Genomic DNA, 25,674 nt, shown 5'->3' with positions numbered 1-25,674 from the left:
TTTCCCAGGCCATAGTGAAGAGCTGGATCAGAAGTGGAGCAGCCGGGATACGAACCAGTATCCATATGGGATGCCAGCACTGCAGGTGTCAGCTTTACCAGCTATGCCACAGTGCCCACCCCTTGAGGATTTCAACATAGGCATTTGGGGAAACAGAAGCATGTAGAACATAGCACCTTAACACAGCAGGCCCACATTCATTGATCTTGAATGTGTTTCTCTAAGAACCCAAAGTGACCTACCAGGACTATGCTTTTTTTCTTTAACGTAGAAGTAGAAGATACAAATGATGGTCTTTTACTTCAGAGGGAGTGTCTAGCAGGCCTGTGACAATTGGTTCCCAGACAACTTTACTAATGGCCTAGGCCTTTGAGCATCACAGGTTTTATTTCCCCAAATCTGGAATGCATAAGTCTTACCAAGGTCTCTAGTGTAGCAGCCACCTCTCTTGTCTCATCATCGTGATGTCTTTGATATAAATGACCAAAGACTGGAGGTTGCTCATTTTTTTTAATATGAACAAATTGTTGGTGAACTTAATGAAAGTCACAAACTGGTCAAGGATTGTATATGTGCCTGGAGAGCTGGAAAAACAACCCCAGAGATTTATAGATCTTACACCATATAGCTATCAGCATTCTGATTGTTTTCAGTGATACAGAGAATGAGAAATAGCAGCAAGCTTAAATAGTTAGGATCAGTATCACTCAATGATTATGAGTGCTTCCTTATTAGACTATAGGTTATAAATCTAGAAAAATAATAGTTTTGAAACCGAATACATTTTCCTAAATATTTGCTGTTAACATGGAACTGTGTGAATGAGAATATGGTCAAGTTGTAACTACTTAACAGTATTTTTAACTCTACAATGCATCTTTGTATTTTGAATGTATTTGCATTTTAAAATACATCTTTGTACTTTCTGAAAGCATTTTTTTTCTCTTGAGATTTTTAGTTGAGAGTATCTTAATGAATTAAAATTACTTATTGTAGACTGATTATCTATACGCTTTTTTTTAAGATCAATTGTGAAACCTGAGTATGTATCTCTGATGTTACTTTTTACTTTTTTTAAAAATCATTAATCAAGATTCAAGAACCAACCAATGGAATCCATCACCTGTCTCTCTGTGAATGGAGAGTGTGGCAAGACCATCCTTTTCCTACATATCAAGTAGACCATTCAGATCGATGCCACCATTTTGTAAGCATTATGCAAATGATTGAAGGAATGAGACATGAAGAGGTAAGGCTTTATTGTAACTTTCTCTTGTTCGTATGATGATAAAATTGAAATACTTAACCTTTATTTTGCTTACTTTGAGGTTTTATTATAAAAGTGTTGATTACCAATAATAATAGCTGGGAGTATTTTTATTTTTCTATAAAGCTTCTTGTACTTTAAATAAGGAACTAGTTTTCTGCCTTCAGAGAGAAAATAGGCTTTATTAATTAGAAGAAGACTGTCACTTGTAAATATTGTTAGGGCAGAGTAAAATCATAATCTACTTAATGCTTTGTGCAAACTAGTTAGTTTAAGTTTTTTTAAGATTTATTTGATTTATTTTGAAAGAGCTAGAGAGAGAGAGGAAGAGACAGAAAGATCTTTCATCTGCTTGTTCACTCCCTAGATGGATGCCAGAAGATCTCTCTGTCTTTGTCTCTCTCCCTTCTTTGTGAAACTCTGCCTTTCAAATAAAAGAAACAAGATAGAATAAATTTAACATGTATATGTGTTTTGCATGAAAATATATTCAATTCTTAAATATCTACTTTTAGGAAATTAGAATAATTGTTGAGTTAAATGTTAGAGGTTTAAAATCTCAGTATTTGTATTTTTATGTAATTTTTTTTTCCCTATTGATTGTTGTCATGGGTCATCTGTGTGTTAAGTACTAAGGATACAAAAAATTGATTAAAGATAACAGTATCACAGTAGTAACATTTAAAATTTTGTTTGACTTATCAGAATAACTTTAAGGTATAAAAGAAAATTGAATAATGCAACATTTTATTCTTTGTATAATGTTTATAAAGTATTTCAATATAGGATGAAGCTCTTCTCTTAAAATTTTTTTCTGTTTTGTTTCCCTTTGACTTTTTCATTTTGCTCATCTGCAGGGAGAATGCAGTTATGAATTGGATATTAAATCATATTTACATATGGAAGATGTTATTTCAACATCTAGTGCTCCCAGGAATGAATACAATAATCTTGCCAGAGGCACCTTTACTACTCACAAGAAATCTACAAAGAGTATAAATCAGGACAGTTCATTGTCAATGACAGAATTTGATGAAGAGTGTGCTGACATTTTTAAACAAACTTATATCAAACATACTAAAACTGCTTCTCTGAAGAAAAAAGCTCCTAAAGAAGTAAAAAAAGATCAGTCCTATAAAGAAAATCATGATGTTATGGATTCTTTAGCTACAGACAGAAATTCTATTGAAAAGAATTTTCAGTTAGACCTAGCAAATGAGAAAAGGACATCAGATACAGATAAAGTGACTGCCACATGTACTGTTAATGAAAATGTGATTAATCAGCCTTATGAATCATTAACAGAGGGTCAGTTATTGAATAAATCTCCTAGTTCACTTGCTAGAAATGTTTTAGATTCTGGTTATAACAGTTTCAGTGATGAGAAATCTGTTTTATCTAACTTGATTCTTCCATATGAAGAATTTTATATAGCTAAAACAGATGATCAATTTTGTAATTATCATTCATTGACAAAAGAGATACTAGTTAAAGTAGAGAGATTTTTATCTAATTCTCCTCCACCTGTGAGTGGACTCGCAGACTTGGAATCTGAAATTGCTAAGGGCTTTGATAAACCCACTTGTTTGATGTCAAATTCAACTGTGAATTCTCAACAGAATTCAGAATTGAATTCACATAAACTTATTAATCATCCTTCAGAAAAAAATTGCCTTTATGGTACAATAAATGATAAGATTTCTGATGAGCCTTTCCTGTGTGACTGTGATGATAAAGTAAATAAAGATATTCAGAATAGAAGTTTAGTGCATAAAAGTAATGTTCAAATACACACAGAACTGGCAAAGAATTTAGTTAAAGAAAACAATCATGATGTTGATAACAGTGACCTCTCAATATTTTTCACTGATCATGATGAGAGTTTACTGTTATTTGAAGATGTTGATAAAGAGTTTAATGATATAAGTGTTTCTCCCCTGAAGAGTAAATGCAAATCTATTTGTAGGTCAGACAGAACTACTATAAATGAAATCGCTCCAGTTTCTCAGTTCCTAATTTCTGATGAACTTCTGTTAGACAATGATTCTGAACCCCAAGACCAAATCATCCGTAATACTACCAATTGGGAATCTCATGAAGATTTGAAAGATGTACAGGAGGAAAAAGTGAAGAGTGATGAATATGCTTTTGATTATTCTAGGGAATTATTTTCTGTTACCTTTGATTTAGGATTTTGTAGTCCAGATTCTGATGATGAAATATTAGAACATGTATCAGATACAAATAACAGTAGACTTCTAGATGAATCTGAAGCATATTTAGATGTTAGGGAAAAAAGCAATGCAAATTATGTTTCAAGTCAATCAAAAGGTTATGCTGAAAATTTTACAAGTGAAATTATTCCTTTTCCATCAAGTGAAGATATACAGAGTCCAAATTTTGAAAGTTTTCCAATGAGTGCAGCAGAAAATAAAGAATCTATCTCTCCTGGGTTTTCTCAGTTTTCTTTGCCAGCGGGAAAAAAAGTTATGAGTACACCACTTTCTGAATCAAAGACATTGAACTCATTTTCTAAGATAAGAAAGGAAATGCATGATTCTAATAAGGAAAAAGTAAATTTACAAAGTTTCAGAGGAACCTTGAATTCAACTTTAGATGATTTAGAATTCTCTCTAGAAAAGACTAAAAGCAGTGATCAAATCTATCTGCAAGAAATCTGTCATTCTACTGAAGGTAAGATTTCATAATTATAAAATCCCTAACTCCACGGAGAATAATTACTCTAGAACTATTTCTATAATTTTTCCAAATGTTTTTTTCTCAGCATATGATGCAATACACAAACACAAATACTGTATAATAGATGTGTATTTATGTGTATTTTTCTTAGGATGATGCTCACTGATGTAAGATGTGTTTTTTTCCTACATATTATGCTATGCATGTGACAGGAAATGTGTTATGCTAGATGCTGTGAAATATATGAAGTATTAAGATTTGGCCCTAGTCCTGGTTGTGGAACACAAGTTGTGTGACATATAGATTTGAAAAGATGCCAGTAAAATGTGGAAATGACTACCAAATAAATAAGATAATATAGGGTATTTAGGAGATTCAGAGGATGATGAATAAGATTAGATTGGAAAGTCTTCGTGTATGATGTAGATTTTCTTTTTGACTTTTCAGGAATATTTATGATTTGGATACATTGACAATAATAGAATTTCTAACTTAGAGAAACTGTGAGATACATATTATTTTAAGTCACTGATTTGGAATGGGGGAGGGGATAATCTGTTACACAAAAACTGATAACTAACAGAAATCCACAAAGTAAGTTTTTCTTCACATTCTGTATTATTAAAGCATCTGGCCGGCGCCGCGGCTCACTAGGCTAATCCTCCGCCTGCTGCGCCGGCACCCTGGGTCCCAGTTGGGGCGCCGGATTCTGTCCCGGTTGTCCCTCTTCCAGGCCAGCTCTCTGCTGTGGCCAGGGAGTGCAGTGGAGGATGGCCCAAGTACTTGGGCCCTGCACCCGCATGGGAGACCAGGAGAAGCACCTGGCTCCTGACTTTGGATCAGTGCAATGCGCCTGCCGCAGCATGCTGGCCGCGGCAGCCATTGGAGGATGAACCAACAGCAAAGGAAGACCTTTCTCTCTCTCTCTCTCTCTCTCTCTCTCTCTCACTCTCTCACTGTCCACTCTGCCTGTCAAAAAAAAAAAAAATTTAAAAAAAGGCATCTACCTGGGTCTGGGGCTGTGGTACAGTGAGTTAAGCCGCTGTCTGCAGGGTCAGCATACCATATAGGTCCCAGTTCATGTCTCAGCTGCTCCACTTCCAATCCAGCTCCCTACTAAGGGTCTGGGAAAAGCATTGGAAGATGGCCCAAGTGCTTGGGACCCTGCCACCCATGTTGGAGACCTGGATGAAGCTCCTGGCTCTTGGCTTTGGCCTGGCCTAGCTGCAACTCTTATAGTCATCTGGGGAATGAACCAGTGGGTGGAAAATCTCTGTCTCTGTGTCTCTCTTTCCCTCTCTCTGTTAACTTTCTAAATAAATGAATCTTGAAAAAAATTGGTTTTGAAGAAAATAACCAGCACTTCAATATGAGATGCAGGCATTGTAAACAATGGTTTAACTTCTATCTCACAATACCAGCCCGATCAGAAGCAATTTTTATTGTAGCCATCAATAAAATAGATTATTAAGATTGGGTAGGGGGCTGGCGTTGTGGCATGACAGTTTAAGCTACCACCTGCAATGCTGGCATCCCTTATAGGTGCCAGTTTGAGTCCCAGCTGCTCCACTTCCAATCCAGTTCCCTGCTAATGAGCCTAGGAAAGCAGGGGAATATGGCCCAAGTCCTTGGGCTTCTGCAAACCATGGGAGACCTGGATGGTGCTCCTGACTCCTGGCTTTAGCCTGGCCCAGTTGCGGCCATTTGGGGAGTGAATCAGTGGATGGAAGATTGATCAATCTCTGTCCCCCTCTGTCTGTAACTCTGCCTTTCAAATAAATAAAATAAATCTTAAAAAAAAAAAGATTGGCTAAACTTAAATTTATTGACCAGGTTCATTTTTTTCGATCAATTATAGATGGACAATTATCTACAAGTAATGAAAGTGAAGATGATATTTTCCTAAGAAAAAGTAAAAAGCCAAAAAAAAATGTTTTAAAATCTCCTGAGGTAAGTCTTTCCATAATTATAATAATATAATTATATCTAAGACTGTTACCTATTTATCAACTTATTTATTTTATGTAGGATCAAAAAAATAATGAAGATGATTCTCCAATTTGTGCTGTGAAACGGTGCAGGGTTCCTATAAACAGAGTAAGTAACAGATAATATACAGTAATCCAAATTCTCTTGTGGTAAATATTACAAGAAAAATATGTGCATAGTTTATCCTATGTGATAGGAATTTCTATCTTCCCTTAGTTTTCAGAAATAAAATCACTGTGGAGTGTTCTCAGTGTGACTGTATTTGATATGACATTAAATAGAATGAATATATATATTAGTAAAACTTATGTTACTTAATTTGGTATTATCCAGCTGATTAGTTTTTAAGTATTAAATATTTATCACATAGTTGTGAGTTGTGAAAGCAATTTATTTGTCTAAGAAGGAGATATTAGGCCAAATATTTAAAATGAAAATAAAATAATAACCCTTGGGAAATTCACTGATAAAACAATCCAGTTATATTTTTCTAATATAAGAATTTTGTGCAATTATTGTAGCTAGAATTATCATCTAGTGATGAGAGTGAGAATTTTCAGAAACCACATCCACAGTCAGAAGACTTCATGGGTCATCACAGGAATGCCAGAAGAGGTTTCAAGGTGAAAAAGAAGCAGAGGAACCTCAAGGTAGGTGTTTTGTTTGTTTGTTTCTTCATTTTATATATAATATATTTTATATTGAAGATCACTAGTTTTTACATCAAGTAGATTTCTCTGTATATTTTCTCAAAAGAGAAGTTTTTGAAAGTATTTTTACACCAGCTTTATTTTTTTACCTGAATTAAAATTTTTAAAATGTGATATTTTCATTTCTCTTTGTGTTTTGATACTTTACCTTGCAATGTTGTATTAAGTGTACTGAGAATTTGTGGGTCAAACTGACAAAAATATGGAGGCAGAACCCTAAGTTTTAGAGTATTTGCTCTATAATTATTGTACTGTTTTATCCCTGTCTAATATTCAAATAGTTGGAAAAGAATTCTCAGCGCATTTTTGCTTCTGGACATTGCTGTGGTGTGATATTTTTATGGACAAAATTTAATTAGCTGGAAGATTTTCTGATTATTAAGAAACATTTAGCCAGCTGATCTGCTGATTTTATCTTACTTGGAGCTATCAGGAGAAATGTTTTAAAAAGTAAATTTTGATTTCTGCAGTTTTCTATCTTATTTTTGATCTTAAAAGCATTTTTAAGAAATCTGTTTTCCACAACTTTTTCAATTCTGAATGAAAATGATTTTCTCAAGGAATCCTCATGTTTTCCATTTTGTTTTAGCATATAGCTAGGAAGTTTTTAGATGATGAAGCAGAAGTGTCTGAAGAAAATGCAGAATGTGTTTCATCAGATGAAAATGATGAGTCAGAAAATGAGCAGGATTCCTCATTACTTGACTTCTTAAATGATGAGACTCAACTTTCACAAGCTGTAAATGGTAAATGTTATAAATGATGCCTTTAGAAGTTTTTTCAATGTTTTTAAGTTTTAAAACTTAAATGTTTTACTTCAGTGTTTTAATGTGGATATACTTAAATAATCAGTTTTTGAAGAAACTAGACTTTAAGGCAATTGAATTTGGTATATACAAAATATTTATTCATTTTCATTTAAATTCTGTAATACTTTATTTTAGACTTGTTTGTTTATAGGTTTATGCTAATTTGAATATTTCTATCCAGATTGATTTGGGTAGCTCAATTCCAAATGTTCATTTAATAAGTGTTAGGGCCTACTCTGTTCCCAGTACTATGTAAGGCACTTGAGAAAGGTATATTAGTGAAGAAATATACAAAAAAATACCTCCTTAAGAAACTTAGATTCTTAAGTAGGAAGTAGGCTGACACATAACTAAGTTATTTAGTATACTGTAAGATGGAAAATTTATGGAAAATGAAAAAAATGGATCATTAACAAGCAGGATTAGGAGTAGCTGAGTTTGGGGGTATTAATAGTGGACAATGCCTCATTGAGAAGGTGCCATTTGATGAAAGACTACAAAAAGAATGCTTTGTGGATTGTGAGTTTTTAACTGACACAAAACTGAACTTACTGTTTCCCAGGGTGGACATTGTAGGCCAGTGGGTTAAGCTGCCTCCTGTGATGCCAGCATCCATATCTGAGCACTAGTTTGAGTCCCAGCTGCTCTGCTTCCAGTTTAGCTCCCTGATGGATGTGCTTGGGAAAGCAGGGGAATATGGCCCAAATGCTTGGGCCCCTGCTACCTGGTACATGCGAGACTGAGATGGAATTCTTGACTCAGTTGCAGCCTAGCCTAGCTCCAGCCATTGTGGCTAACTGGGGAGTGAGCCAGCAGATGGAAGATGATCTCTTTCTCTCTCTCCCTCTCTCCTCTCCTTTTATGTTACTCTGCCTTTCAAATAAATAAGTCTTTAAAAAAAAATTTTGCCAGAGCTGGTACTGTGGCATAGTAGGCTAATAAGCTTTTGCCCACGGCACCAGAATCCCATATGGGCACTGGTTTGTGTCCCAGCTGCTCCTTTTCCAATCCAGCTCTCTGATATGGCCTAGGAAAGCAGAAGATTGCCCAAGTGCATGGGCCCCTACCCTAGATGGGAGACCCGGAAGAAGCTCCTGGCTCCTGGCTTTGGATTGCCTCAGCTCTGCCCTTGCAGCCATTTGGGGAGTGAACCAGTGGATGGAAAATTCTCTCTCTCTCTTTCTCTCTTTCTGTCTGTAACTCTACCTCTCAAATAAATAAGCAAAAAAATTCTTTCGCCAAGTAATGGAGAACTTTCACAAAATAGTATTTTCAAACAATGCTTGGGACTGGCGCTGTGGCTCACTTGGTTAATCCTCTGCCTGCGGCACCAGAATCCCATATGGGCACCGGGTTCTAGTCCCGGCTGCTCCTCTTCCAGTCCAGCTCTCTGCTATGGCCCGGGAGGGCAGTGGAGGATGGCCCAATTGCTTGGGCCCCTGCACCTGCATAGGAGACCGGGAAGAAGCTCCTGGCTTTGGATCGGCGCAGCCATTTGGGGAGTGAATCAATGGAAGGAAGACCTTTCTATCTCTCTCTCTCTCACTGTCTATAACTCTACCTGTCAAATAAATTTTAAAAAATTATAAAAAAATAATGCTTGAACAGATCTGAATAAATTAAAAATTTACAAAAAGAAAAAAGAAATAGCAATGTATTTGGAATGAGGGAGAGGGGAAGTAGTAGGAAGTGAGGTAAGAGAGATAGTGAGCAGCCAGATCATCATCTGACGTATTTTAGTAAAATATCTGCAACTTCTATGTTGAGAATGGCCTATAGGGAAACAAAAACTGTTGCAATAATCCAATTAAGGAATGATAGTGACTTTGACAAAGATTGTAGCTCTGAGGAAGGTAAGACATGTTATATTCTGGATACATAAAACTGACAGGATTTTTGTGATAGATTAGAAAGAAAAAAAGTCAGGGGGTTGAACAACTGAAGGATGTCGTGTTGTTAGCAGATATTGGGAAGGCTGCAGATGGTGGTTTGGATCGAAAGGAACGATCTGTATCTCCATGTTTTAAAATTTTTTTAAAAAAATTGTATTTATTTGGCCAGTGCCACGGCTCACTTGGCTAATCCTCCACCTGCGGCGCCGGCACCCTGGGTTCTAGTCCCGATTGGGGCGCCGGGTTCTAGTCCTGGTTGCTCCTCTTCCAGTTCAGCTCTTTGCTGTGGCCTGGAAGTGCAGTGGAGGATGGTCCAAGTGCTTGGGCCCTGCACTGCATGGGAGACTGGGAGGAAGCACCCGGCTCCTGGCTTCCGATCGGCACAGCGCCGGCTGTAGCAGCCATTAGGGGAGTGAACCAACAGAAGGAAGACCTTTCTCTCTGTCTCTCTCTCACTGTCTGTAACTCTCTCTCTTTCTCTCTCTCTGTCTGAAGCTAAGATCTTGGAACTCAGTCCAGGTCTCCCATGTGAGCAAGCAGCAGGGACTCCATTTTTCGAGCGATCACCGCTTGCAGACTCTCAGGAAGGAAGCATACATTAACTGGATGCTGGTACTGGTGCAGAGCTGAGGCTCAAACGCAGGCACTCCAGTTGAATTTAAAATCCACATCACATTGCATTTGAAATACATACGATTTCAAAGATTTTTAAAACAGTACTTCAGAATTCACATTTCTTTGTTTTCATGTGTCATTTTTTTTTTAGATTATTTTATTTGAAAGTCAGAGTTGCACGGAGAGAGAGAATCTTCCATCCACTGGTTCACTCCCCAATTGGCCAAAACGGGCCGGAACCACGCCAATCCAAAACCAGGAGCCAGGAGCTTCCTCTGGGTTTTCCCAATCAGATGCAGGGGCTCAAGGACTTGGGCCATCTTCTACTGCTTTCCCAGGCCATAGCAGAGAGCTAAATCAGAAGTGGAGCAGCTGGTACTTAAACCAGTGTCCATATGGGATGCCTTCACTGCAGGTGGCAGCTTTACCTGCTATGCCACAGCGTCAGTCCCAACCATGCATCATTCTGAAGTACCTGTTAAAGCTTTTTTAAATGATAGCCATAAATAAAACACTATATGTTTCTTGATTTTTAACTGAAAGTTATAAGGCAAAACTTTTGTCTGTGGCTTTTAATGTTAGTACATATTTCCCATTCTGCCTGGATTTCTTATGGTCTTTGCTTTTTGTTTTGTTTTGTTTTGTTTTGAATATTTCTGTTAATCAGGTACAGTCCTAAAGTTGTACTTATGGCTGTACCCTACATACGTTTCTTTTGAATGTATAAGCAGTTCTAATCCTTACTTTCAGGAAAGAGCAATTTTAGCAGAGCTTTTTTTTTTTTTTTTTTTTTTTTTTTTTTTTTTTTTTTGACAGGCAGAGTGGACAGTGAGAGAGAGACAGAGAGAAAGGTCTTCCTTTGCTGTTGGTTCACCCTCCAATGGCCGCCGCGGCCGGCGCACCGCGCTGATCCGATGGCAGGAGCCAGGGGCCAGGTGCTTTTCCTGGTCTCCCATGGGGTGCAGGGCCCAAGGACTTGGGCCATCCTCCACTGCACTCCCTGGCCACAGCAGAGAGCTGGCCTGGAAGAGGGGCAACCGGGACTAGAACCCTGTGTGCTGGCACCGCTAGGCGGAGGATTAGCCTAGTGAGCCGCGGCGCCGGCCCTTTAGCAGAGCTTTTACAAGTTGTCTGTGACCACCCAACTAGTTGGTCTGATCTTGAAGGCTCCTATTTTTGCACTTTTAAATAATTGTTTTTAGACAGCTTTTAGTATTGTGTATTTTGTGTAAAATATTTTTCTAAGATTTGAATCATGTAATTTTGGAATATGCAAAGCTATATACTTTGCCAGTTTTCATTTCAATAATTTTGTTACTTTACCTTGAATTCTTTTATCTTTACAGATTCTGAAATGAGAGGCATTTATATGAAATCTTTGCATAGTCCATTGCTGGGCAGTAAGTACAAAATGGTCCAGAAGAATCATAATAACATCAACATTTTCTCTCAGGTATGAATTATATGGATATTTCAGAGAGACTTTCTTGATGGTGACATTGAAATATATTCCTGTTATTGAAGCCTTTGTTTAGTCTCTAAAATTGTACAGAGCTATTTCATATAATACCTGTCCAGTGTCAGGAAGATGGGCTAAAGTTTTCAGGATTCCTTTAACCCTAATTCGGTCAAAGTATCCTTTCTTTATTTGGATCTAATTAGAATATCTAATTAGATATCTAATTAGGCAAATACTTGAAGTAAATAGAATTTCATTTACTGGCTAAATTTTAAATTCTCATATATTTTCATTTCATTTAAAAATTTAATTTTTTTCAGTTAGTCTTGTTTGTTTATAAGTTGCCATGTTTGGCTTGGTGATACAGTTTTTCCCATCTCCATTGTGTTTTTATGTAGCACTTACTGCATTTTTTACTGTTACTTTTCTAGCTATCTGAATGTTGAATTAGACTGTAATATTTGACAGGACAAATCGTTGTTTTTTCTATATCCCCAAACTTCCTAATTTCCTCTATAAAGAATGTATTCAGTGTATGTTAGCTGAATGAGTGACTGAATTAATAAAGTAAGTGAAATAAATATTAAGATGTCATGTGCTTGAAAGAATATATTAAGTGCCTGATGGTTATATGAATTAAATTTAAGATATTTTTCTGTTTTTACTGTAGATTCCTGAACAAGATGAAACCTATTTAGAGGACAGTTTTTGTGTTGGTGAAGAAGAGTCTTGCAAAAGCCAATCGAGTGAAGAAGAAACTTGTATAGATTTTAACTTAATAACTGAAGATTGTGTCACCAGTGGGAGTAAAAAATATAAAACCCGGAGGGCAGTAATGCTAAAACAAATGAAGGCAAAACAGAATTGTGCAGGTTCAAAAAAGAAATTATCCAGAATTATTTTACCAGATGATTCAAGTGAGGAAGAAGACAGTGTAAATGATAAAAGAGAATCCAGTGTTAACACAAGCACCATTAACAAGAACAAACAACAGGACCATTGTTTGAATTTATTGCCTAATGAGTGTTCACTGCAGTCGAAGGTCCATCCTAATCCAATAGTTAATCAATCATCAAACCAGAGACAACAGACATCACTTAATTTAAAGGATACAATTTCTGAAGTCTTGAACTTACCTGAGAACCAGAACAAAACTGAATCTACATCACCGTTTGCTACCATTGATTCACAGAAAGACTACAGAAAATTTCCAACTCAGTTGAAGGTATGGATCAAATTAAAGAAAAAAGCCTTTCTATGTTTACCATAGGTTTTTTAAATTGCTTTTTTTCTATGTGGTTTATAGTAAAGAACTAGGTCAAAGAAAAATTAACTCCCCCAAACAAAAACACTGAAGAAAAAAAGGTTTTTTAAAGATTGATTTATTTGAAAGGCAGAGGTACAGAAAGAGGGGAAGATACAGAGAGAGAGAGAGACCTTCCACCCTCTGGTTCACTCCCCAATGGCCACAACAGCCAGAGCTGGGCTCATCTGAAGCCAGGAGCCAGGAGCTTCTTTCAGGTCTCCCATGGGTGCAGGGACCCAAACACTTGGGCCATGCTGTGCTGCTTTCCCAGGTCGTTAGCCGAGAACTGGATTGGAAGTGGAGCAGCCGGGACTTGAACCAGTGCCCATGTAAGATGCAGGCACTACAGGCAGCAGCTTTACCTGCAAAACCACAGCTAAAGAAAGTTTCTTACACCTAGAAAATAGCTCACTAAATTGTACAGGTAATTTATAGGATGCCCAGCTTTTAATTTTTCAAATGTGTTAGGCTTCTAATTAACATCATATGAAACACTTGATAATTTTACTAAAAGGATGTAGAAAAATACAGTTTTGGGACCAGTGCTGTGGCATAGCAGGTTAAGCCTCCGCCTGTGATGCTGGCATCCTACATGGGTACCAGTTTGAGAACTGGCTGCTCCACTTCTGATCCAGCTCCCTGCTAATGGGCCTGCGAAAGCAGCAAAGGATGGCCCAAGTGCTTGGGTCCCTGGAGCCATGTGGAAGACTCAGATGAAGCTCCTGGCTCCTGGCTTCAGCCTGGCCCAGATTCTATCATTGTGGCCATCTAGGCAGGAAACCAGTGGAGGGAAGATCCCTCCCCTCCTGTCTCTCCTCCTCCATCTGTAACTCTGCCTTTCAAATAAATAAAAAGTAAATCTTTTTTTAAAAAAAATACAGTCTCTGTGGTCAGTGCTGTGATATAGTGGGTTAAGCCTCCACCTGCAGTGCTGTCTGCTCCACTTTTGATTCTGCTCCCTGCTAATGGCTGGGAATGCAGCGGAAGATGGCCTGGGTGCTTGGACTCCTGCACCCACGTGGGAAACCTGGAGAAGGCTCCTGGCGCCTGACCTCAGATTGGCCTAGGTATGGCTATGGTGGCTATTTCGGGGGGTGAACCAGTGGATGGAAGACCTTTCTCTGTCTCTCCCTCTCTCTGTCTGTATCTGCCTCTTAAGTAAATAAATAAATCTTAAATTTAATTTCTGAAAAAAAATACAATTTCCTATAAAATGAAATGAACAGCAATTATGTGCTAAGAACTGGTTCTCAGATTAACTTCTCAAAAAGCTGCAAGTATGTAACTCTGTCATCTTTCTGTTTGGGTAGGGGGTTTAATGGTGCATCTGGTTTCCTGAATTAATTTTTTTTCAAGAATGGCTGCTAAGTACAATTTCACCTTCTCTTTATTGAATTTATAGTTACAATTATTTTGCTAAATAGGGATTAAGGTCAAGCTAATAGGAATCCCTTAACTGTAAATATTTATTAAATTATTGGGTTATTATTTAGGGATAAGACTGAAATAAAGATTTTCTTTAAATAATTTTTTGATTCATTTATTTGAAAGAGTTACAAAGAAGGAGATGCAGAGAGAGAGCGAGAGAGGTCTTTCATCTGCTGGTTCATTCCCCAAATGGCTACAATAGCAAGAGCTGGACCAATCTGAAGCCAGGAGCCAGGGGCTTCTTCCAGGTCTCCCATGTGGGTGCAGGGGCCCAAGCACTTGGGTGTCCTCTGCTACTTTCCCAGGTGTATTAGCAGAGAGCTGGATCAGAAGTGGAGAAGCAGGAACATGAATCCGTACCCATGTGGGATGCTGGCACTGCCAGTGAAGACTTAAGCTACTAGGCCACAAAGCCAGCCCCTAAAGGACGTTACTACTTTAGTGCTCCCTTCCTTAAAGGTAGATATAGGTTAATAAAACTTTGTATATCATGAAAAGAGATAAATAGATTTGAACGGAATTGTTTAAAATTTTCTTTTATTATCTAATGCAATTCTATATTGTTTGATTCTTTAAATTAGGAGGGGAAAATTGAGCTGAAAGAAAACTGTCTTATCAGAAACCTTCAGATGTTCAGATATTATTAACAGCTTGTTTTGTCATGTACAAGCATATTGCAAATAATAGTTCTTGTAGTTTGCCATTGGTTTGAGTGTTTTCACAAATGCGTATATACCATTTTTATGATGTCCAGTTTTCTTTCTTTATACACTTCTGTAGAAAGCCATATTCTACTAAGTCCTTCTAATATTTTTTCTAGTTCTTCCTTTATTTATTTATTTTTTTTAATGATTAATTATTTGCAAGGCAGAGTGACAGAGGTATCTTCTATTCACTGGTTAATTTCCCAAATGGCCACAACAATGGGGCTGAGGCAAGCTGAAGCCAGGAACTGGGAACTCTACCCGGGTCTCACGCGTGGGTGGCAGAAACCCAAGTACACGGGTCATCTTATGCTGCTTTCCCAGGTGCACTAGCAAGGAATTGGATTAGAACCAGTGCTCTGATATGGGAAACTAATATGAGGACATTTAAAAATTTTTTGAAAATGGAATTAAAAGATAAAAGATTTTGAAACCCATGCCAGTTTTTTATAAGGTGCATTTTCAGTAAATGTTTTAAAGACTCCTTACACGTATTTCCTTTACAAACACATACACTCACACAAGCAAGCTGATATACTTTATGAATTCATGCGAATATTTCAACTTTAGGAGTATGGGTTTTTCATGTAATCCCTTTAATTTCATATCTTTATCTCCCTTTCTCCCATGTGTAGAATTCTAGTTCTCAATCATACAAAGCCATTTCAAAAAGTTCGTAAAAAATGAAATTAAAAGATAAGCTTATGTTGGCACTAGAAATTTTGAAATCCATGTATAGTTTTTCTCTTTTTTTTGACAGGCAGAGTTAGACAGTGAGAGAGAGAGAGAGAGAGAAACAGAGAGAAAGGTCTTCCTTTCCATTGGTTTACCCTCCAAATGGCCGCTATGGCCAGCATGCTGCAGCCAGTGTGCTGTGCCAATCCGAAGCCAGGATCAAGGTGCCACCTCCGGGTCTCCCATGCGGGTGCAGGGCCCAGGCACTTGGGCCATCCTCCACTGCCTTCCCGGGCCACAGCAGAGAGCTGGACTTGAAGAGGAGCAACCGGGACAGAATCTGTCGCCCCAACCCAGACTAGAACCCGGGGAGCTGGTGCTGCAGGCGGAGGATTAGCCAAGTGAGCCACAGTGCCGGCCCCATGTATAGTTTTTCATAAGCTTTTTGAATATACCCCATATAGGGAATAATAAAATACATAGTTAACTTGTGTTATTCTAAAAACTGTATATTTTCAGAATAATAGTACCATTACTATCATCAATCTTACTGAAACCAGGTTTAATATATGTTTTGTAATTCTTTTTGTTTAAAGAAGAATTTATAATTCTTTACAAACTATTTGTAATCATTCTGATTATTCCATCAAACTGGATATATATTAAGGTTAGTTTGTTTTACTTTTATAGATTCTTTTTTTTTTTAATTTATTTATTTGAAAGGCAGTTACAGAGAGGCAGAGAGAAAGGGTGGGGGGGTCTTCCATCCGCTGCCTCGGTCCCCAGATTGCCACAATAGCCGGAGCTGCACCGATCTGAAGCCAGGAACCAGGAGCTTCTTCTGGGTCTCCCAAGCAGGTGCTAGGGCCCAAGGATTTGGACCATCTTTCACTGCTTTCCCAGGCCACAGCAGAGAGCTGGATCAGAAGTGGAGCAGCCGGGAATCAAACCAGTGCCCATATGGGATGCTGGCACTGTAGGCGATGGCCCTACCTGCTATGCCACAGTGCCAGCCCCTATGGTTATAACTTTTTTCAGCTGTTCCATATTGATGCAAATTTGGGTTTATAATATTTCATTATCATAAATAGTCCTGTAACAAACATCCATTGCATGTCCTTCTCATGTAGCTTTGGGTTATACACCTTGAAGAGGAGTTTCTCCAAAAGATAAATGTATATGGAATGTTGTAAGTGTTGTTAATTTCCCCATAGGGGTGTTACTCTGTTACTACCAGCAATATAAAAGAATTCTTGAATCCTTCACAGCCTCATCAACAGAGAATGTTGTCATTGTGGTGAGAAATGGTGTTTTTGAAGTTTTAATTGTTCCTTTTTATCTCAGCAAAATTTTTAGAAAAAAATTTTTTTAAGATTTGTTATTTACTTGACAGAGTTACAGAGAGAGGTAGAGAGAGGTCTTCATTCCACCAGTCCACTTCCCAAATGTCTGCAACAACCGGAGCTGTGCCAATCCAAAGCCAGGAGCCAGGAGCTCCTTCCAGGTCTCCCACATAGGTGCAGGGGCCTAAGCACTTGAGCCATCTTCTACTGCTTTTCCAGGCACATTAGCAGAGAGCTGGATCAGAAGTGGAGCAGCTAGGATTCAAACCTGCATCCATATGGGATCCCGGTGCTACAAGCTGGGGCTTTGACCCACTGTGCCACAGTGCCGGCCCCTATCTCAGCAAATTTGAAGAATCTTTTCATACTGAATGTTACAGAAGAGTCATTTTCATTTCTTTTGTGAGAGTATTTTGAATTATTGTTTGAGGTGTTTGTGGACCACTGGAATTTTATGTGCCATCTTGACTACAAATGCACAGGAAGGCTGGAGGGCCAGTTTATAGTTATCCATTCTGATGATGTTTTCCCTTTCTAGTGGATCTCAAGATTGAGAAGTGTGTTTATGGGGCCAGTGTTGTGGTTCAGTAGGTTAAGCCACGGTCTACAGTGCTGGCATCCCATGTGAGTGCCTGTTCCTATCTTGGCTGCTTCTCTTCCACTCCAGCTCCCTGCTTATGCTGCAGCCACCCACAAGGGAGAGATGCAAGGAGTTCCTGATTCCTGGCTTCAGTCTGGTCCATCCCTGGCCATTGCTGCCATTTGGGGAGTAAACCTGTAAATGGAGATCTCTCTCTTTAAACTCTTTCAAATTAAAAAAAAAAATCTTTAAAAAAGTTGAGAATTGTGTTTATGCTTTCTTCATTTATGGAATAGGTTCATTTGTCATATACATTTATGCTAAATGTTGGTTTTGGGGGTAAGGATTTGGACATGTAGCACTCTGCGTGTTTATAGTGCCCCATGAATCTTTCAGAAGGGTAGCTCATAATCAACAGCATTTGGCAAATACTTTCCGAGAATCTCCTGGCTTAGTTAACTCCGGAGAATCTCACGTTCTTTTTGTTGACCTCTGTGTATTCCTTACTTTATTGTCACCCTAGTTAGATAATTTAACATATTTTTGAAACCATGTATGTTTAGCAGGTGTAGTTGTTTTCAGTTGGCAGCATTTCCTGGTCATCTAATCTCCCAATTATTTTTTAATCATATCTAGTTTCCTCATTTTTCAGATTGAATTGTAATCTGCTTTAAGTCTTATTATTTAACTGCCAATTTGTCTATTCTCTAGGCTAAAAATTGTAATTCTCCTTTTTAACTTCATTTCTTTACTGTTCATTTTTAGAGTTTCTAATTCCTCACATTCTTCTATTAGCTTTTGTTAATACATTTTGAGTTGTAAGAGTGTTGGCTTATTCCTTCATTTATTAACTTTGTTCAAGTTGAAGGAAACAAGGATATTGTCAGTAAAGAGAATGTGAGAAGCTTATGATGCTAATATGTATTTTATTTATTTATTATTTATTTGAAAGGAAGAGTTAAGAGAGAGGTCTTCCATCCACTGATTCAAATGGCTGCAACGTCTGAGTTAGGCCAGACCTGAAGCCAGGAGCCAGGAGCTTCTTCCAGGTCTCCCACGTGGGTACAGGGGCCCAAAGAATCTTCCACTGCTCTCTTAGGTGCAAGCAGGGAGCTGGATTGGAAGTGGAGCAGCTGGGACTCGAACTGGTGCCCAAATGGGATTCTGGCGTTGTAGGCCGAGGCTTTACCCTGCTGCACTACAGCACCGTGCCTGCTAATATGTATTTAACCTGATTGTGATCAGTTTTTTCCTTTTTTGTTTTGCCTTCAGGCTGGTACTATTCTGGAAGATGCCAGAATTTCAAGACCACATTCGACTGGGACAAATACTTATCTTGGACTTCTACAGGAAACAGAGAGAACCAATATCCTTGTGGATAGCCGTGAAATAACTTCTGGTTTACAAGTAATTTCTTCGCTAAGAGCAATCCATGGGTTACACGTAGAGGTTTGTCCTCTTAATGGCTGTGATTACATTGTGAGTAACCGCATGGTCGTGGAAAGGAGGTCTCAATCTGAGATGATAAATAATATCAATAAGAACAAGCTCATTGAGCAGATCCAACGTTTGCAGAGCATGTTTGAAAGAATATGTGTGATTGTGGAAAAGGACAGAGAAAAAACAGGTTTGTGTCTTTAAATGTCTTTATAACATTGTGAAAGAACCTATTATTTCATGCATTATTCTACTGTTAGGATGTGGAAAACGCAAGTATAAATACCTGATTTATGAATGCCATTTAATCTTTTAATGATGCCATGTTTCTCATTAGCCATTGTACTTAAGTGCAGCTTTTGAGAATTAAAAACAAGAAACTGAAGGCAAATGAACCAATCATAATGCTTTCCCAAGAACCCCAGAAAGGATGAGGGCCTTAAATATGGCAAAAATGGTCAAGAGAAGTAGGATTCAGGAGATGTGTAGGAGTCAGGATTTTCTGGAGTTAACAGTTGTTGAGAATTACTCTGAGTTGACTAACTTTTTGGTTTCTGGGCACTCAGTGGTGTTATTTATTGCAATTGTGAATATAAGAGAAGCAGTAGAGTTGAATGTATTTGAATTTTCTATGAGTCACTTAAATGGATGTCTTGGATGATTAGGAAATACAGGATTGGAGCTTTGGTTAGGGAATTTCTGTGATAGTTATTTACTTGTGTGGAGACACCTTGAATAGTAAAAAATAATGGGGTGTGGAATCAGAAAATACAGTGATATCTGGCTTCTCTAAAGTATGTATCATTGCATTGACAAATCTTTCCCTCTGCAGGAATAATTGTTTTACTTATCTTGTGATATTCAAGGGATTAAATGAAATCATGTAGGTGAAACCAGTATAGATGGGCTAATTACACATAAAAGGCCATAGTATAGTTCATGTAAAACACTGGTTTGGGAATTGTGCAACCGTATTTCCATCTGTCACTGGTAAACCATGTAACCTTGGATAAGTCACTTGTGTGTGTGCGTGCTTTGTGTGTTTAATGAAAAGTAAGAGATAAATAGATGGAAAAGTATCTTTGGGTTTGGGGATGCATATTGGAGAATTAAAAAAAAGGATATAAGTAGTAGAATACAGAAAATCAAATGAAGGAAACAAGTAAATTAATTGGAAAGATGATGCTAAAATGAATTTACAGGTCTTTGTTGATTCACTCTTTAATAAGTGCAAGATTGTATCACTTAAACCAACACTTAGTAAGTTCTTCATCAGTTGCTAGTATAAAAAATATTACAGATGACTAATCTTTTTTTAAAAAAGATTTATTTATTTGAGAGGTAGAGTTACAGACAGTGAGAGGCAGAGACAGAGAGGACTTCTCTCCGTTGGTTCACTCCCCAGATGGCCTCAACGGCTGGAGCTGTGCCGATCCGGAGCCAGGAGCTTCTTCTGGGTCTCCCATGTGGGTACAGGGGCCGAAGGACTTGGGCCATCCTCTACTGCTTTCCCAGGCCATAGCAGAGAGCTGGATTGGAAGAGGAGCCGCCAGGACTAGAACCAGCGTCCATATGGGATGCAGGTGCCGCAGGTGGAGGATTAACCCACTGTGCCATGGCGCCAGCCCCTAGATCTTTTTTTTTTTTTTTTTAAGATTTATTTATTTATTTGAAAGCCAGAGTTATTACACAGAGAAGGAGAGGCAGAGAGAGAGGTCTTCCATCATTGGTTTACTCCTCAACTGGCTGCAATAGCCAGAACTGCACCAATCCAAAACCAGGAGCCAGGAGCTTCTTCTGGGTCTCCCAGGCAGGTGTAGGGGCCCAAGGACTTGGGCCATCTTCTACTGCTTTCCCAGGCAATAGCAGAAAGCTGGATCTGAAGTTGGAGCAGCCTGGACTCAAACTGGTGCCCATATGGGATGCCGGCACTGCAGGCGGCAGCTTTACCCGCTATGCCACAGCTCTAGCCCCTAGGTGAATAGATCTTAACTTTCTTAAGTTGTCTAACGATACAAATTCTCTTATTTATTTACCTTTCTGTGCTGATAATAGTTCAAAACACTTATAATATCTCAGATACTTAAGAATCACTTTAAAACTGCTATAGGTGTTTCTTATTAATAGAATATGGCATTACTTTGCTTATTGATGTAGATCTTTGGATTTAAAAAATGTAAAGTATATTCTACTTAATATTTGTTACTAACATTTTCATTGTCCTAAAATATGAAATATTTAGGAGACACATCAAGGATGTTTAGGAGAACAAAAAGCTATGACAGCCTTCTGACCTCCTTAATTGGTGCGGGAATCCGAATTCTTTTTAGTTCCTGCCAAGAAGAAACTGCAGAATTGCTAAAGGAACTGTCTTTATTGGAACAACGAAAGCATGTTGGTATTCATGTTCCAACAGTGGTGAATAGTAGTAAATGTGAAGCACTACAGTTTTATTTAAGTATACCCAATATAAGTTATATAACTGCATTAAATATGTGTTACCAGTTTTCATCTGTGAAAAAGATGGTTAACAGGTATGTCTTATTAATTTTAACATTTTTAATTGATATTATTTTTGAGCTTCCATATAAATTTTCAATATATGTATGCATACAGTGTGTAATGACAAAATCAAGGTAATCAGTATTTCTGTTTCAAACATTTATCATTTTTCTGTTAGGGACCATCAGACTTCCAGCTATTTTGAAATATGTAATAAATATATTGTTATAGATTATATTTACCCTACCATTCTACAGAACACTAGAATGAAATACTTTTTTTTTTTTTTTTGAAATACTCTTATTTAACTGTATCTTGGTGACTTGTTATCTAACCTCTGTCTGTCTCTTCTCCCCTGCCCCTTTCCTAACTTCTAATGACCTCTATTCACCTCTGTTTCTGTGGTGTGAACTTTAGATTCCACAAGTGAGAATGTGTCTTTTTGTGCCTGGATTATTTCATTTAACATGAGTTTCATACATGTTGCCACATGACAGGCTTCTGCTCTATTTTTTGGCTAAATAGTATTCAATTGTGTACCTATACCACATTTTCTTTATCCATTCATCTGCTAATTAACAACTTGGCTGATTCCATATCTTGGCTATTGTGAATAGTGCTGGAATAAACATGGGAATGCAGGGATCTCTTTGATAAAGTGATTTCATTTTCTTTGGTTATATTTTCAGTAGTTAAGATTGTTGGGTCATATATGAATTCTATTCATTTTTCCATAATGGCTGTACTAATTGGATTTCTACCGATAGGGATTTCTCCTTTTCCATTTCTATTTAGTTTTGCTTGTCTAGCTAAACCTAAGTAAATTTTATTTAATAAGCTTTTAAAAATGTAGCTTTTCGATTTTTTGTATATTTTAAATGTTTACTTGAAAGGCAGAAAAGACAGGGGGAGAGATAGAGCATCTCATCAGGTGGTGTACCCCCCAAAATAGCTGCAATGGCTGAGGCCCAAGGTCTCCAAAATGAGTGGCCTCTTCTGCTTTCCCAGATGTATTAGTGGGGAGCAGCTAAACTGGAAGCATAGTAGCCTGGATTCAAAACTGGCACTCTCATATGGGATACTGAGGTGTTGGCATTGCAGGAGGCAGCTAAACCTGCTGTGCACAACACTGGACCCTTTATTCTTTATTACTATTTTTTAAAGATGCATTTATATATCTGAAAGGCAGAGTGACAGAAGGAAAGACAGGGAAACAGACTGACTGATTTCCATCCATTCCATGCTAAACTAAGAGCCAGGAAATCCATCTGGGTCTCCCATGTAAGTGGCAGGAACTCAGCTTATTGTCCCTTTTCCTTTTATTCTTTTGGAATACGCCTGTTGTGAAACTGTTTGCTTAATGGTATAGCATTAAGTTTTGTGGATGTCTATCTTCCCATCATTTTTTTTTTTAAATAAGACCTGGATATCTAGAAAATTCTTCCTGCTGCTGCTTAGGCTATTGTTGTTGAAGATCTTTTACTGCATTGACTGTTTTATGATTTCTCACTATGCTGAATTTCTCATTCAAAGTATGAATTATCTACCTCAATGTGTATTATTTTTAAGATTTATTTATTTATTTAAAAGAGAGAGAGAGAGAGTGGTATCTTCCATCTGCTGGTTCACTATTCAAGTGGTTCCAATGGGCTGAGCTGGACCATCCAAAGCCAGGAGCCAGGAGTCTCTTCCGGGTCCTGATGCGGGTGCAGGGCCCAAGCACCTGGGCAATCTTCTACTGCTTTCCCAGGCCATACCAGAGAGCTGGATCAGAAGTGGAGCAGCTGGGACTCAACCCGGTGCCCATATAGGATGCCAGCAGTTCAAGTGGTGGCTTTACTGGCTACGCCACAGTGCTGGCCCCTCACTGTGTGTATTCTTTATCTAACCTAAGAATCCTTATTTTTTATTACTTTTCAGGCATTTTGTAGAATTCCTTTACTTTGAGGTATGCTTCTGGAGAATGTTTCAAGATGTTAAGCTTTCTTTACTCTGATTTCTATGTATTTGGTCTAACATTTGCTGCTTTCAATTTTTTATTTTTTTAAATATGGTTTGACATGAAAGGTCACGAAGCTTTTTTTTTTTTTTTTTTTTAAGATTTATTTTATTGGGGCCAATGCTGTGATGTAGTGGGTAAAGCCGCCACCTGCAATGTCGGCATCCCATGTGGGTGCTGGTTCGAGTCCTGGCTGCTCCACTTCTGATCCAGCTCTCTGGTATGGCCCAAGTCCTCCGGGCTCTGCACCCACTTGGGAGACCTGGAAGAAGCTTCTGGTTCCTGGCTTCCAATCAGCCATTGTGGCCACTTAGGGAGTGAACCAGTAAAAAAAGATATGGCTTTTATAAAAGTCAACAGATGTAATGTTTTTTCTTTTGCTGTTTTTCAGCTCACCTCAAGAAATCTCTAATTATGCACAAGTAACTCATCAAAAAGCTGAGGAGATCTATAGATATATTCACTATGTGTTTGACATGCATATGCTACCAAGTGATCTTAACCGAGAGACTAAAATCTGATGCATCACCAGATGGCTCAAAGAACTCTCACAATACTAAATGCTCTTCAGTAATTACTGAGGTGGTTTGTGATGATCAGTTAAAACTATGTAAATAAGAGAACATTTCCTGATTAAACATTATTTTATATTGTATATTTTATTCATATAGATTACATAAATTACTTTAAAAGAACCTGTAATGTCCAGTAATCATTTTGACTAACTAGATTGTGCAACCAATATTTTTCTAGTTTACTATGACAAGATTTATTTAAGATACTACTGAGGGTGGTTTAAGAAAGTATAGCTTTTGAGATGTATTTTGGAATGTTCCCCAAGATGAAGGCACTGTCCTTGTTTGTTAGCAATGGTTTCATGTGTTTGACTGTTGGCAACTTAGATTACAAACATGTTTTCTTTCCTATATATCCATACAAACTAATACCGAAATATTTTAAAGTTACTGGGTTTCAACATAGGTGTGGGTACTTCAAAAAGCTGATGAAGAAATGGGACAAAAAGGTAAGTATGTTGGTGCAAAAATATTTTGTAATTCACGTATACTTACAAAAGGTAGCTTAAGACTTTTAAGTCTCAAATTAGCATTTTGTTTTCAGTTAAGAGATTTAATGACCTTAATTCCTAAAACACTACTCATTAACTTCATGCAGCACCGCATTATACCAAATATTAGCAACTCAGCTCCTAATAACTCTTGTCATAGAGTCACTCTAAAACAAAAGATGGTTTTTGTACAACTGTGCTCTTTTTCTTAAGTCTTATGTTTCTATAAATCCTACAGTTATACTTATTTTCTTTCTGTAATCCAGTACTTCAAAATCCAGTACTTCAAAAACAACAATAGGGGTTGGCATTGTGGCATACAGTTAAGCCTCCACCTGTGACACTGGCATCCCATGTGGGTGCTGGTTCAATACCTGGCTGGCTCCATTTCCAATTACCTCCCTGCTAATGCACCTGGGAAAGCAGTGGAAGATGGCCCAATTGTTTGGCTCCTGCGCTCATATGAGAGACTGAGATAAAGCTCCAAGATCCTGGCTTTGGCCTGGCTCAGCTCCAGCCATTCTGGCCATTTGGGGAATGAACCAGTGAGTGGAAGGTCTCTCTCTCCCCCCTTCTCTCTTCTCTAACTCTTTCAAACAAAAAATAAAACAAACAAACAAACAAAAACCCCAATGAACAAACACTATAAAAGCAATTTTATTTTATTTGAGCATTATAGGGAGAAAAAGTAGTGAATATGTACTGTACCTAAAGGGAAAACATTCTGTCTAATTTTAAAACATTATACAGCATAGAATTCAAAGAAAAAAAATTTGCTATGACATATCAAATCTGTTCTCTGATTCTATCTAATAAAATAATGAAAAGGTAATAAGTTAAATTTATGTACGTTTCTTTTTTTTTTTTTTTTTTTTTTTTGACAGGCAGAGTAGACAGTGAGAGAGTGAGAGTGAGAGAGAGAGAGAGAGAAAGGTCTTCCTTTTCCATTGGTTCACCCCCCAAATGGCTGCTGCAGCTGGCGCACTGCCCCGATCTGAAGCCAGGAGCCAGGTGCTTCTCCTGGTCTCCCATGGGGTGCAGGGCCCAAGCACTTCGGATATCCTCCACTGCCTTCCCAGGCCACCGCAGAGAGCTGGACTGGAAGAGAAGCAACCGGGACAGAATCTGGCACCCCGACCAGGACTAGAACCTGGGGTGCCGGCGCTGCAAGCGGAGGATTATCCTAGTGAGCC

The 25,674-nt window shown here is 38.1% G+C and overlaps 1 protein-coding gene across 1 annotated transcript in view; it reads left to right on the top strand.

Annotated features, from left to right (window-relative positions):
• Positions 1–24,110, top strand: part of FANCM (FA complementation group M) — a 57,246-nt gene extending 33,136 nt beyond the window's left edge. The window contains 12 exon segments of the mRNA XM_008269550.4: positions 1,094–1,249; positions 2,125–3,961; positions 5,826–5,917; positions 5,996–6,064; positions 6,478–6,606; positions 7,256–7,412; positions 11,329–11,435; positions 12,112–12,666; positions 18,750–19,104; positions 21,157–21,448; positions 23,807–23,917; positions 23,919–24,110. Coding sequence (XP_008267772.2) covers positions 1,094–1,249; positions 2,125–3,961; positions 5,826–5,917; positions 5,996–6,064; positions 6,478–6,606; positions 7,256–7,412; positions 11,329–11,435; positions 12,112–12,666; positions 18,750–19,104; positions 21,157–21,448; positions 23,807–23,917; positions 23,919–24,033 — 3,975 coding nt within the window. The 3' untranslated portion in view covers positions 24,034–24,110.
• The last annotated feature ends 1,564 nt before the right edge of the window (positions 24,111–25,674 follow it).

The sequence above is a fragment of the Oryctolagus cuniculus genome, chromosome 12 (assembly GCF_964237555.1).
Source record: "Oryctolagus cuniculus chromosome 12, mOryCun1.1, whole genome shotgun sequence".
NCBI lineage: Eukaryota > Metazoa > Chordata > Mammalia > Lagomorpha > Leporidae > Oryctolagus > Oryctolagus cuniculus.
Note: the sequence above shows the minus strand (reverse complement) of the source record. Positions and strands in the feature narration are given on the sequence as shown.